The 13473-nt window shown below is 37.6% G+C and overlaps 1 protein-coding gene across 2 annotated transcripts; it reads right to left on the reverse strand.

The window, feature by feature from the left end:
* Window positions 1-536: 536 nt before the first annotated feature.
* Window positions 537-6339, reverse strand: LOC129797538 (collagen alpha-1(III) chain). 2 transcript variants are annotated; one of them, XM_055840239.1, is made up of 5 exons: window positions 6139-6339; window positions 5643-5864; window positions 5378-5450; window positions 3036-3064; window positions 537-2953 (listed from the first exon to the last, which is right to left on the reverse strand). In XM_055840239.1, exons 3-5 carry the CDS (start codon window positions 5400-5402, stop codon window positions 1274-1276), a joined length of 1734 nt encoding a protein of 577 aa, XP_055696214.1. In that variant the 5' UTR covers window positions 5403-5450; window positions 5643-5864; window positions 6139-6339; the 3' UTR covers window positions 537-1273. The 2 variants fall into 2 exon arrangements, with proteins under 2 accessions (XP_055696214.1, XP_055696213.1); XM_055840238.1 differs by having other exon boundaries at window positions 5643-6339.
* Between the last annotated feature and the right edge of the window lie 7134 nt (window positions 6340-13473).

Genomic DNA, 13473 nt, shown 5'->3' on the forward strand with positions numbered 1-13473 from the left:
GTAAATGCGAAGTACAAATCACGACAAAAGTGAGCAATTTTTGCACGATGCTAATTGGATTAAATTCGAGGAGAAGTTTGGCGTGATCAATTTGCGCGCGATTGATATTGGAGGGATAAAGGAGCGCGCATTTTTTGGCACGTTCAATTGTGGGAGATTTTTCGCAATAGCCAAGATGAAAATTAGAGAAAATACATTTGATGGTGTCTTTCCTAATCCCCATCCACACAAACACTTGCTTGAGAGACAAACACGAGCCCGGGCAATTATCTGTGTTTAAGAAGATTTGCAATTATGTGCTGGATATTGCCATTTAACCGGCGGACACGTTTACTGACATGCAATGCGTCTTCACAAGGCTCTCGAGCGGGTGGATTTTTCAATGTTCTCTCTGTCGCACTTCTTGACTTGCAGATGCACCGCATAACTCCCATCGTTGAGCTGGTAGAAGATCAAATTGGAGATTGCTGATTTTAAATATCTCTATGAAGACCTTTATTTGCCATCAATGTTGGCAATATTAAACATAAGAGCAATTTACTAATATTAATTTTCTATTTATTGGAATTTTTTTACACAATTTTCATTATTACATTATCTCATTGGAGATGTGTGAGAAAAATCGCACACCGTCTCACATCAAAATTCTATCCTTTATTATACAAATTATCATTTAGTTAAAACATGGCGGAATTCTTATTTTAACATTTACTACAAAAAGATAAAAGTTTGAATTTAATCTGCGACTCTTTAAGTTCAAATGAAAAAAAAAACACATGATCATTGTAAACCTGAACATCACGCAATTGCCTAGTACTGTGTTACAATATCATTCAATCTTTAGGGCAGGAAAGTAGGTAAATACAGTAGGTTTTAGCAGAACGAAAAGCAATTTGTAGCACTACTTGTACTTTTGCAGTGAAATAGCAAATTTACATGAATTGGCGCTTGATGAAGTCGATTGTGATATATATATGATTTTTTTTATAAGGGTAATAATTAAATTAGCGATTTTTATCCCACACTAATCTCACAATTTTTTACCGAAAAGCATGTGCTTTGAGGCCCAAAACTAACAGCACTGATATTTTAGCTGAATTGTGATACTTCAGGAAATCTTGTGACTTCCTTTTGCTGTCGCAAATCAGTGTAAGTGCTGAACTTTTTAGGCGTCTCCTCGGTTTGTGGGATGCTGTGGGGAGGTGAAAATGCTGAAATGTTACTTGGCAGGAACTCTATCCGTCATCAACGGTTGAGTTGTCTCTCATTGCACCTACTGCCGACGTGGCGGAAGATACTCGCGATTGGGAGGTGTAGCCGAAGAGGGATATCCAGAGTCGGGTTGGGAGGGGTATCCACCCTGGTAGCCAGGGGCTGGTGTACCGGGGTAGCTACCGGTGCTTGGGAAACCACCTGTTGTACCTGGGTAAGCTCCTGTTGATGGGCCCTGAGGATATGTTCCAGGGGCAGAAGGTTGACTGGCACCAGGGTAGCCGCCAGCTGGTCCCGTAACACCTGGATATCCAATACCCGGAGCACTAGGAGTTTGAGCAAAGCCTGGGGTACCTGGAGCTACACCTGATGGGGTCTGTCCAGCACCTGGATAGGTGGCTGTTGGTCCGGATCCAGGGTATCCACTGCCAGGAGCACTACCGGGTTGAGATGGTCCAAAACCACCTGCTGGGCCGCTGGGAAGTTGAGCACCCGGATATGAACCAGTTCCTGATGTTGGTCCCCGTGGTCCAGGTGCACTACCGGGGAAACCACTTGGTCCAGATGGGACTTGTGCGCCTGGAAAACCTCCTGGTCCCGATGGAACTTGAGCACCCGGGAATCCACCAGTTCCCTGAATTCCTGGTCCACTCACACCCGGTCCAGCCAGCGTCGATGCTCCGGGTCCTTGGGGTCCTTGGGAACCAGGCTGCCCTGTCTTGCTGTAGTCATAGATGTAGGCATTATTCCCATAGAGTCCAGGAGCAGTTGCGCAGTCGAATTGATTCCACCAGACACAAACCAAATGCTCCTGACTGAAGATTGTGCCATTGGGACATAGGAAGCTGAATGTTTTGTTCAGGGCACAAATGTGGAACACTTGACACTGGGCCTCAACATCCGCGTAATATCCGGGCCACTGCTGTTGTACACAGTCGAAGGATGTCGTTGGGATCTCGCTGTAGATGGGATAGTCTACACCAGGTTCTCCAGGAATTGCAGAGTAGTCCCCACCTTCGTACTGTCCATCGTCGAATTTTCCTCCAGGACGTCCTCCGGGTTGGCTACCGAAGCCCGTTCCAGGGGCTCCACCGGATGGACCAGATGGGAAACTACCAGGAGCTCCTGGATATTGAGTTGAACCAGGACGTTGAGCACCTGGGAATTGAGCCCCAGGGCGACCAGCAGGACCCGATGGGGCAGAGGCACCAGGAAAGCCAGGAGCGGAGGAACCAGGAGTGCGTCCGGGAGTGCCTGGAAAAGCTCCGGGTGCCCCGGGCTGCGATGGGAAGCCACCTGTTGGACCAGAGGGAGCAGATCCGGGATATGTAGATGGGCCTGATGGGGCAGAGCCTGGATAACCGGTTCCAGGTTGACTGGGGTAGCTTCCATCACCACTTGTGGGATATTCATCTCCACCTGGACGAGCACCGAAGGTACCTGGGCGTCCAGTGGCAGGAGATCCACTTGAAGGATATCCACCACCAGGGGCACCTGCAGATGGCGAAAAGCCACCTGGAGTACCTCCAGATGGAGTGAAACCACCAGGAGCAGCTCCAGATGGAGAAAAGCCACCAGCAGGACCCGAAGGAGTAAATCCAGCACCGCCTGGACGACCAGAAGGATATCCCGTACTTCCAGGGTAACTAGGTGTTGTTCCACTACCTCCAATGGGTCTAATTGTGCTCTGGCCACCCGGTAGCGCCTGATCCGGTCTTGGGTAGCTATATCCATTCTGTGCCTGTTAGTCAGACATCCAGCGATTAAAACAAGTTCACTTTTGATTATGAATGTAGAATCCCAGTGCGGGAATATTTACTTACCCATGCCGCACCGCAGATGGCAAAGAATGCTGCAAGAAAAAAGATCGGAATGAGATGGAGTGTGGAACAAAGACACCTCTAATTAGTCCATCTCTTTTAGTATACGTATTGGCAATGCGACCCTGACTCTAGAGCATGGGAATCTCATGTTTAAGCATTATATCCCCATCCCGCCCACATATTGCACATGCTTCAATTTGCGGGTGGCAATAAAATTAGGTACACGTCCACCTCGAGGTACCTTCTGTGACACAGAAGAGTATGGCTCTAATTAATTAATTAAGTCGCACCACTGTGTTTGTGCCAAGAGAAAAGACACGAGATCGAGATCACTATCAGTGCACTGGAATAAATGATGAGGGAATCATGAGCCCCATTGTCGGATCGCGGTCGCGTGGGATACATAATTTTCGTGAAATTTACAAGTGATGAAAATATCATAAAAAAAATTATTCATTTCGGGAGGGTTGGACTGGAATGTCAGGAATTGAATTTCCATTTAATTTTTTTTTGAATTACTTTGTTTATAATGTTTTGTTGCATAAAACATAATAGCGTCAAAATTAAAAAGAATGTTTTAAAAGCTTTGGCGGCATTACTGTATCTTTTCTTTCGCTTGCAAAATTAATGGATAAATAATATTTTAATAAAAAGTTCCTAATATTGAAGATTATTAAACCAAAAATCGTGGTTAAATCAATTTTTTATGTAATACAATTAAAAGAGGATCAGCACAATAATATATCTTAAATGCTTCTATAATTTTTTTAGATTCATTAAAAAGTATTTTTTAGAAAGCTTTAGAAAAAGAAACTGCCTTTTATGTATTAAAATGTTGTAAAAAAAAATTTGATTATTGAGTACATTAATTCAGTTTTTTTATCATCACGAAACAATTGCTTTTTGAGTTAATTTTATAGTCTATCAATTTTTTTTTAAATTTCTGTTTTCAATTAAATTATGTTCCTTTTATATTCAATTTATTCTAAAATTGAATTTTTCTTCTTATTTTTTGTGTTAATAATTTACACTTGGACAAACTCAATATGAGGGCCATGGATGATATTTTCTGGTTCTTTTGTGTGCAGCAAAAGCACATCAGGGAGATCAGGGAGAAAAGAAACATGTATTGCGCGACCAAGCATCAGTCCTCACGGATAGCCAATGGTTCTCATCGTGAGCGTCATCTGATTCATTGCAACATACCCTCCCATTTTCATCTCAAACGTTAGGACCCGAGACCTAGTCTCGTGACATTAATTGGACGAGGGCGAGAAAATTGCATAACAAACGTTGATCCATTGATCTCGAAAAGTGTTATGCTGGCGAGGGGGGTATTGACTTTTTTTTCTTAACACTCCTCGGTGCCGACAGGAAGTGTGATTGAGCTACTTTTAGTGTCATGGACCCTGTGATAAATCAATTGGCATACGGGGGAATTTATGGACATCCCAAAAAGTATCAATAACATCCCATATTCGGTCTCTGCATTCCCGCAACTGCCCGCGATTGGAATCTTCTTTTCAGCCATCGGAAAATTTATTGTTAAACCCAGCACAGTGGCGATCTTGTACCACGATAAAAATGAATCTGTTCGAGGAAACATTGTGTCTTGCGGTCGTAGCATTGGAGCAGATCGATGGAAAAAAGTTCAATCATTTGCATTACCTCTCTGTACCATTTGCTGTGTGGTGATCAAGAAAAAAGCTCTTGTCTTGCAAATAAGTCATTGTTGAGCAGAAGAACTGACGGGTGTTTGACAAAAAAACCCTAAAGCATGATTGAGCTTGAAAGCGGATATCCTAATTTTTTCCTCACTATATTACACAGTATTGCATAATTTTTTTGGACAAAAGCTAACAAAAGCGTTTTAGACAAAAATGATCTCTGAAGACATTCTTCAGCTTTTGCATAATATATAAAAATATACATTATATATTTCTTAGATAAACTTTTTAATTGTTCCCACCATGCAATTTGTCCACGGAAGTGATTTTGGGCATTCGGAGAAAGGCCCATCGACAGTTTGTCCCGTTGATGTACCCATCATCAAAGAAAGATGCAGTGTGCTTGTCGATGCGGGCGACGATTAGGATGATTAATCACGCAATGTGGTACCCTATACCACCTTTCGAAAGAAGTCACAGCTCCCATCAAAGAAGAAAATCTTTTGTTGATATGCTCATTAGCATATCAAAGTGTTCGAGTATTAAATAATCAAAATTGACAGATCCAATCTCTACTTGAAATGATATGCTTGAAACTGCACAGTTTAATTTGCTTTGAGAATCTAATGATATTTTTGTATATTTGGCAAAAAAAAAATTAACGCTTTAACTCACCAATGAGAATTGACAACTTATACATGTTGTTGATGCAGATCACTGGGGATTTACTTAAAGAACTTTAAACGACCTGTTTAAAAAGGGAAAGGATTAACAAATTAACATCACACGAATTAAGTCCATAATTTCATTGAAGACTATATATTCCAAAGACATCACACAAAATCACATAAAAACTGATCCTTATTTCGAAACTTTTTTCTTAAGGTTCTAAAAATCACAATTTCAAAATAAATCACATGTAAATCCTTTGAAACATTACCTCGCCTGTGGACGAAGTGGTTTGTAGAAAATTTTATTTTGGGGTGTACAGGACAAAGTCTAGCAGAGGACTGATTTTGCCACGATTTTGATGGGTATTTATATGAAAGAAGCCCGAGCTTCCCGCGTCAATGATTCACAGTCACCAATCCAAATTCATCCTCATGGTTTTGCTTTGGAAACATTCACCACCACCACTTCCACCCACTCCAGGCGCACGTCGCTGAAAACACAAACCACATGCTGGATGAAGAGAAACAATATGGAAAAGTAACGTGCATGTGGCGAGATGATCGAGTGAAGGGAGGGGACGAGTCTCTCCAGGTGAGACGATCTCCTCCATCTAAAGCACAACACTTGCACACACCGCTGCTGGCTGTTCCCATGCGAGAAGCTTCTTCCTCAGCATCGAGGGATCTGTCCATGCGTGTGCTTTCAATTTGTCATCAATCAATCAACACGCGGTAATCTCCTTGCTTATTGGTTTTTCTTTATACCTCACACACATCCCCCGTGTCGTCCATTCGCGCACTCCCCGCAAGGTCGCTAAATGTCGAGGATGATCTCACATTCATAAACTGAAAAGTCTACCACAATCAATATTTGTCCCACTTCCCAGCATCCAAAGGGGAAGATTTTGTTCCTAATTGGATGTGCCATCTCGTTAAAACCCCTTATCTTGCACCACACACCGAGCAATTGCCAAGCCAATTGATTAATGATCGCCTATGCACACAATACACCCATTTAAAATATTTGTCCAATTGATATGTGCACAACGAATAAAGAGAGCTTACAGCGGACATTTCGTCCTTCGGCCGAAAGTTCACCACAAATGATCAACCTTTGGAACAATCACCCAAGGCCATACACATAAAGCACTCTCGGGCAATCAGATGGATATACAAAAGTATAGTGCGACCCTTGATATCCAGTACCTCTTGACAAGATAATTTCTATTTTACCAGAAAATTGACTTGCATATTTTTTCCGGCTTACATTATGTACATTCCCTTCCTTGACCATACACTTCGGTGTCTTCTCATGTTCATCATTAACGTTTTGCACCACCCCAAGGCAGAAGAAAGAATACACACGAATCATGAGCGATCCTGTTAATTATATACACTTTGAGGAAAGAAATTTGGATGTATTTTGCTCAGATTTAATTTCTTTTGACTTTAAGAAGAGACATGCACCATTTAATTAAAATTATCAGACTTGAAAATTGTTCAAGCTTTAAGTATCAATTTTATAATTTTTTTTCTTTAATATTTATCACAGTTAAAATTCAGAGTTTTACCTATGAAGGATTTCGCATAAGTTTCGTTGCCTCTCAGCGATATCTAATCTAATTATTTAATTAGATTATTAGATTATTTGAAGCTATCTTTTGGACAATAATTGATTGACCATTGTAGATTTTTTTTTAAATCAAAATATAGTATTATAATTATCTTTTATACATTATCAGATGATCTCAAGAAAAATTTTTAAAAAAAATAGTTAAAGCATTGAACTTAAAGTATTTTAAATTAATATACCTAGCTCAAAATTTTCACATAAACTTTTTGGAAGGTTTTTGGGGTTTTTGTTAGTTCTTTGTAGTAAATTGTTCCTTAAAATATTAATATCAAGTGATTCTTTTTAATATCTGGTAAATATGGAATATTATGGATTCATTTATTTCTTTATTTTATCAATAAATAGGATGCCAACATCCTTGTTAATTCTCTTCAAATACCCATATTTGATTTCATTTTTAATTGCACCATGACCAAACCCATTATGTGTATTTTTCTTCTGTATAAGGTACCATATCTTTAGTAGTCCCCTTTATCTTAAATATTGTATGTAGGTATATTGGCAAATTGTACGTTCACTAGGTATTTGTTAAACAATCAAAGAATTTTGATGCGAACCTTTGAAATGTGTATAAAGTTCATCTGCTGTAGACAATTTTACCTTGAATCAATCAATATAAATCCACCTTCTATTCTTCTACACGCCCAGTAAATAGAATTTTTCAATTAGGCGATGATTTGCTGGAGGAAATGGAATCTTTCCGTTTTGTATGTGACTATTAGTTGGTGTTCCACTTCGTGGCCAACACCAAGTATTGTAATCGTCGGATTTTCCGACCACCTCAGATCGGGCTCAAACTTAGTATGAGCACGTTTCAGACAACCCACATTCCAAAAATTGTGGTGGAAAATTTTTGATCCGGCCGGCCTGCCGGCCGGCCTGCCGGCCTGCCGGCCTTCCGGTGGTCCAAACTTTGCCTTATAACTCGTGAACAGTAACAGATAGAGACTTTCGGTTTGAAGTTTTCTATAGAAATGTGGGTGTAAAATTTCATTTTTTCGCATTTTCAAAATCCAAGATGGCCGCCGTCCGCCATTTTGAAATACCGTCAACCACTTCCCTTATAGCTAGAGGTCTGAAATTTTATTATGTTGTAGAGCTCAGTGAGATGTTTTCATCAACAATTCATACTTGACAATCGGTCAAGCGGTTTAGCAAATATGGCGGCCTAAAGAAAAAAGTGTTTTTTCGATATAACTCGAGAACGGCTTGACCGATTTTGACCATCTTGGTATCAAATGAAAGGTATTGAGAAGCCCTACAACTCTTTAGAACATTTCAAGTTTCAAAAACATCCGCAAGAGGCACTAAAATCAAAAACAAAAATTGCCTAACTTTAAGGGGCAATATCTCCGAACATCTGTTATAGATTTCCTTTAAATTTTGATATGTTGTAGCCGGACTCAATATCTTTCTTCAGTCCGAAAATGAAGAAATTCTATGTCGCCGTTTAGAAGATATGGCAATTTAAAAAAATCATGAATTTAAAAAGTTGTAAGAGCCATATCTCCTGAACTGCTTGACCGATTTTGCTCATCTTGGTATCAAATTAAAGGTTCTGCGTTTCTCTACAACTTTCTAGAACAATAAAATTCTCTAGAACCATTCCTTCAGGACAAAAAATGCGAAATACTGTTTTGGTAAAACAAAAAGCCGCCATTTTGTGTTCTGGATATGACCTTGAAAAGTATCAAAATTTATCCCATATTCTAGCTTATTTTAAGACCTTTCCATAACTAGTCAAGAAATGTCTGTAGGTGTTATAGAACTTGAGATATGACCATTTTTATGCATCAAATTACTGAATTTCACAAAAAAAAATCAACTTTGCCTACTGATAATGCTTACAAATCGTATTATAACGCATAAATTAACTTCTACACGTTGTGGGACACCAACTCTTATAACTGGACGCGTTATGATTGACTTTGGTAGTGAAAAGAAATTAATTGGATATACTCAGGGTGACGAGATGGAGAAAAAAGCGAGTCACAATACTTGTTAGAGTGCTTTTTGTGGTGACACAAAGTGGGAAAAAAACATAATCGCAGATAATATGAAAATTAAGCATAAAACCGTGCAATTGATTCGTTCTCAAGTGGTTGATTGTCATCTTCTCTGTTGCTGCTGAGCTTTTCACATCCATGGTTTTGAGACTGGCGGCGCCCCATCAAAAAGCTTCATCGCCATGCGGCTTGTTTGTACAAAATTGTGAATGTTTTGTGATGAAAATGAGATGAAATCAAATTGGTTACCTTCTCAAGTTTACATTTTGCCATTACAATGGCACACCACACCATTGTTGCAAATTTTTAATGCAATTTAGGGCAGGTGCCCGTGAATTCTCATCCAATGACGAATTTAGCTAATTACATGTAGGATTTTTATCAATTCTTATACTTATATTCTTTATGCGAAAAACTAATCTTCTAGCATTGGAAAATATTTCATATACACTCATTCTTTTACGCAAACACTCAATCTATTGTCCTATGATGCATGTCGTGTGCTAATGCAGAGATGCCAATGGAATTTTTGCTACATTACTCTTGTGATCTAACACTTAATTGCCATCCATCACTGTGATCTTGATGATCTTGACATCATATCATGTGACAATACATTTAGCAAAAATACCACAAAACACCCTCAAGTAATGCCAATAAATCAGAAAATTAGCCTTACTCTGTAGTTCAAGAATCCCGAATCTTTTTTTGTCTGTCTTTTTTTTTTACAAAATAAAAAAATATGCACCATTCAATTAAACCGACTGTGAATTTTTTCATTCATCATACAATTGCTCAACGATGAATTCTTTAAGATTCGTCAGACCACTACATAATCTTTTTTAATTATATTATGTTCCTAAACGCAAATCATACGCAAATTACAAAAGCATTGGATCTCTTCTTTCTGTCTTCACACCCTCAAGCACATCTTTGTGACCAATGCACATCAGTATGGTTACAGCAAGGTTGCAAGAGAATTCAGAGTACGCGGTTAGTACAAAGCAATAACATACATACAAATAATAGTAAGGTTTTACAGTTATTGAAATTAATATTTGGACTCTACTAAAATTAAAACGCCTAACGTGCTAACGAAAAATAGGATCTCTGGAAAATCATCTTTTAGATGGAAACCGTTAAAATATAATGAAAATAAGAACTGTTTAATGTCTAAAAAATATAAAACATTATAAGGAAGTTCAGCTATCACCTTTATTCATTGATATCATTGTAGATTCTTGTTTTTTTTTTAAATATATTATGGTACCACGGAACCTAAAAAAATAATACTTTTCTTAAAATTTTATTTAAGAATTTATTATTCCACGTGATTTAATAAATTTTCCCGTGAGTGTGGGCATCTTGTGAAATTTTCCAAAAATTTCGAAAAATTAGCATTTTTCTTTTATTCTCTTACACACTGTAAGGGTATGACAGTAGATTTATTGGATGTTTTTGAATTAAATTCCATTTCATGCAGAACATAGTGAAACACATCTTTTTTTTTTCTTATAGAAGGTCAGATTATTCTTCTAAATACAATTTACGAAATTTTTCATGTTACCACAGACGAATAAATGACAAGAAGGTATAGTACCCAATGCTATCTTGAGGGGGAGGTTTTAAAATACACCAGCAATATCCAGTAAATTGCAGTCTGAAAATACGTAGACATACAATGACATGGGGAAACCGCCTATTAATCGAAAGCGAAATCCAATAAGTTAAATTCTTGTTATCAGTCACTTTTAGATGCATTACTGCATGTAAATATATTATGATTATTTCACTCTTGTGTCATAGTTTCATATAATATTTAATGTGAACGAAAAAAAAAGTCTAGCTTATGCCTTAAATCATCTTGTACATATACGCCATTTTTTCTTATTTCGGTGTATGGCAAATGAATGTATGGAAACCACAGAAAAGATATTAGCTTAAATGTCGAATGACTATTTCACTATTATGCATAATGATTTAATTACTGTTATTATTAACAATAAACAGATGGACGCCTCTCGGTGATGCCAACAAATCTAATTTGCGTAAAATTGACTTTCATTCCGTGCCAGTTTTGCAGCATGACCTATACACTGTGTGCTGGTAGTATTCAGCAAAATGTGTGGGGATTTGCCGATAGAAGCCACAAAGAGAGATACCCCCGAAAGATGAGGTAAAAGAAGCGGCAAAAGCGTTGGTAGACGGAGAGAGAAAAAGAGAATCTAATTAATTTTTCATATGTGCCATTGCATTATTTGTCTTCACCATTTTCAACTTCCGAAGTTAATCACATATCACGCCGTCTCACTTTCATTTTCTTCAACTCCGCATGAATTTGTGCATAACCCAAACCAAATCATGCTTTATATACATATACCTACCAGAGAATATTCCCTCCAGGAACATTGAAGGAATCCATGCGCGCAAGCTTTGAAAATAATTTTGCTTTCATTGTGAAAAGAAGTTGCTTCTGTTTTGGACATTTATTCGTGATTTAAAACCGAAAGAATTTTAATGATCGAAGAAAGTATCAACGTGATAAAACATAGGGGAGACCGGGGTAAAAATAGTCAATTTGCATAAATCCTTATCTGCAGGATTCCCCAAGGTCAAGAAAATTTCCTCGATAGGTCATTCTCATAGGAAATTTCCTGGCCTACAACTTTGTCTCAGACCATTTTTCTCTATCTCCATGGGAAATATGAGTTTTCGAGCTTTTCCTGAACCCTTCCGCTTCTGACTATTTTTAAACGCGGCGGGTAAATATAGTCACCAGTTGGCTAAATAAAGTCGGTCGAATTTTCCGACATTTCCAATGATTTTCCACCTGAGAGATTGATAGTAGTTGATAGCTAAACTTCTCACCTTTTGATCCGCGACAAGGAATTTCACTTTTCTATCCACTAAAACAGAGAATTTTGCGATTTTCTCAAACACGCCATTTTGCAACAAATGAATAGAAAATATGTCAAAAATTTCGAACTCCCATATGATTTACATGGGTTGACCCGATCTACCCCAAGGGGTATGTTTTGATTCAAAAAATTGTAGAGAAAAATCATTAAAAGTTATTGAAGAATACACATTGGCAATGTTTTTTGTAGTAACCCAGCTAGTGTGAAAAATTATCAGATTGGAAAATTGCTGAAGGAAAACTTCGGAAAACGCGTTTTTCTCAATACGCAAAAGTTTGGGAAATGGGCCAAAAATCTATTTTCATTTTTAACTCCTAAAGTACTGATCGGATAACCTCCAAATTACTGTCAAAAATTATAGGTTGGTAAGGCTTTGCACCCTAATTTTTTTCCGATTTTTCCGATTTATATTTTGGGAGAAATTGGCATTTGAAAATTCCAAAATGACTATTTTTACCCCGGTCTCCCCTACATATAAAGCCACATCATGAAGAATTTTTTTATCATCTTTTTTTCGTACATGTTTCTCATAATTAATAAATTCTTCTTGAGCTTTCCTTTTATCAAACTATTCTTAATCACACTAATCACATTAAAAATCATGTTACTTGGAGTACATAATAATATTTCCACAATTACTGTTTATACATCGTGTGAATACTTTATACTATTGTTTGCTATTTAGTAAAATATTAGTTACTTTAGTATTAAATGCACCAGAGATTAACGCACCGGATGGAACCAATTTGAACTTGGGATTTTATTAATTTTTCTGTAATAAATCAATCTAGACTCTTGTAAGTACACCTTAATGGACATTAAAGTCAAACAGTATAGCGTTCATAAAGTTAGTTCGAGTATTACCTTCACACATTTCGAGTAAAAATTTCGCATTGCTGATGTTTCACTATACCCAATCACTCGAGCGGGATGTCTTGTTGACTTATTAATGATGTGGATCTTTTATTAAACATCAACAGTATCTGCGTAAAGCGTTGTCTTGAAAAGCTTTTTTCAGCATCCTTGTGCATCAAATTTAATGATGAACTAATGAACAAGCGTTAAAATTGTTCAACAAACTCATTTTGTTGTGTGATTAATTGAGATAAATTGACGCGATATGAAATGTTCTTGCAATCTGTTAGCTTTTTTCACATATTACATGTTTAAATATAGAATTGCGAATTATTTTTATACATTTATTGTCATTGTGGGACAAAAGGGAAAAGGTGTTGGGTTGAAGAAGTAAAAAGAATATAAAAAGTAGGCAATAACGTTGAGACTTTTTACAACATTCTGCACTGAAATGTGAATGAGTGCTATTCTCAGTGTTTCCACATTTTTTTTAGTAAACGTGGTAGGTATATTATGCACATCGTTGAGGAGTTCATGACTTGGAAAAATAAATTGCGTCAAAACCCATGGAAAAGAAGCATATAAGAAGGTATACTAGTCAAGGTGATTTTATAGTGCAAAATATCTCCAGTCAAAAATTGCTGAATAATTTTTTAATATATCGGTTCTGACTATTTAGTTCTAATTA

The sequence above is a fragment of the Lutzomyia longipalpis genome, chromosome 1 (genome assembly GCF_024334085.1).
Source record: "Lutzomyia longipalpis isolate SR_M1_2022 chromosome 1, ASM2433408v1".
Lineage (NCBI taxonomy): Eukaryota > Metazoa > Arthropoda > Insecta > Diptera > Psychodidae > Lutzomyia > Lutzomyia longipalpis.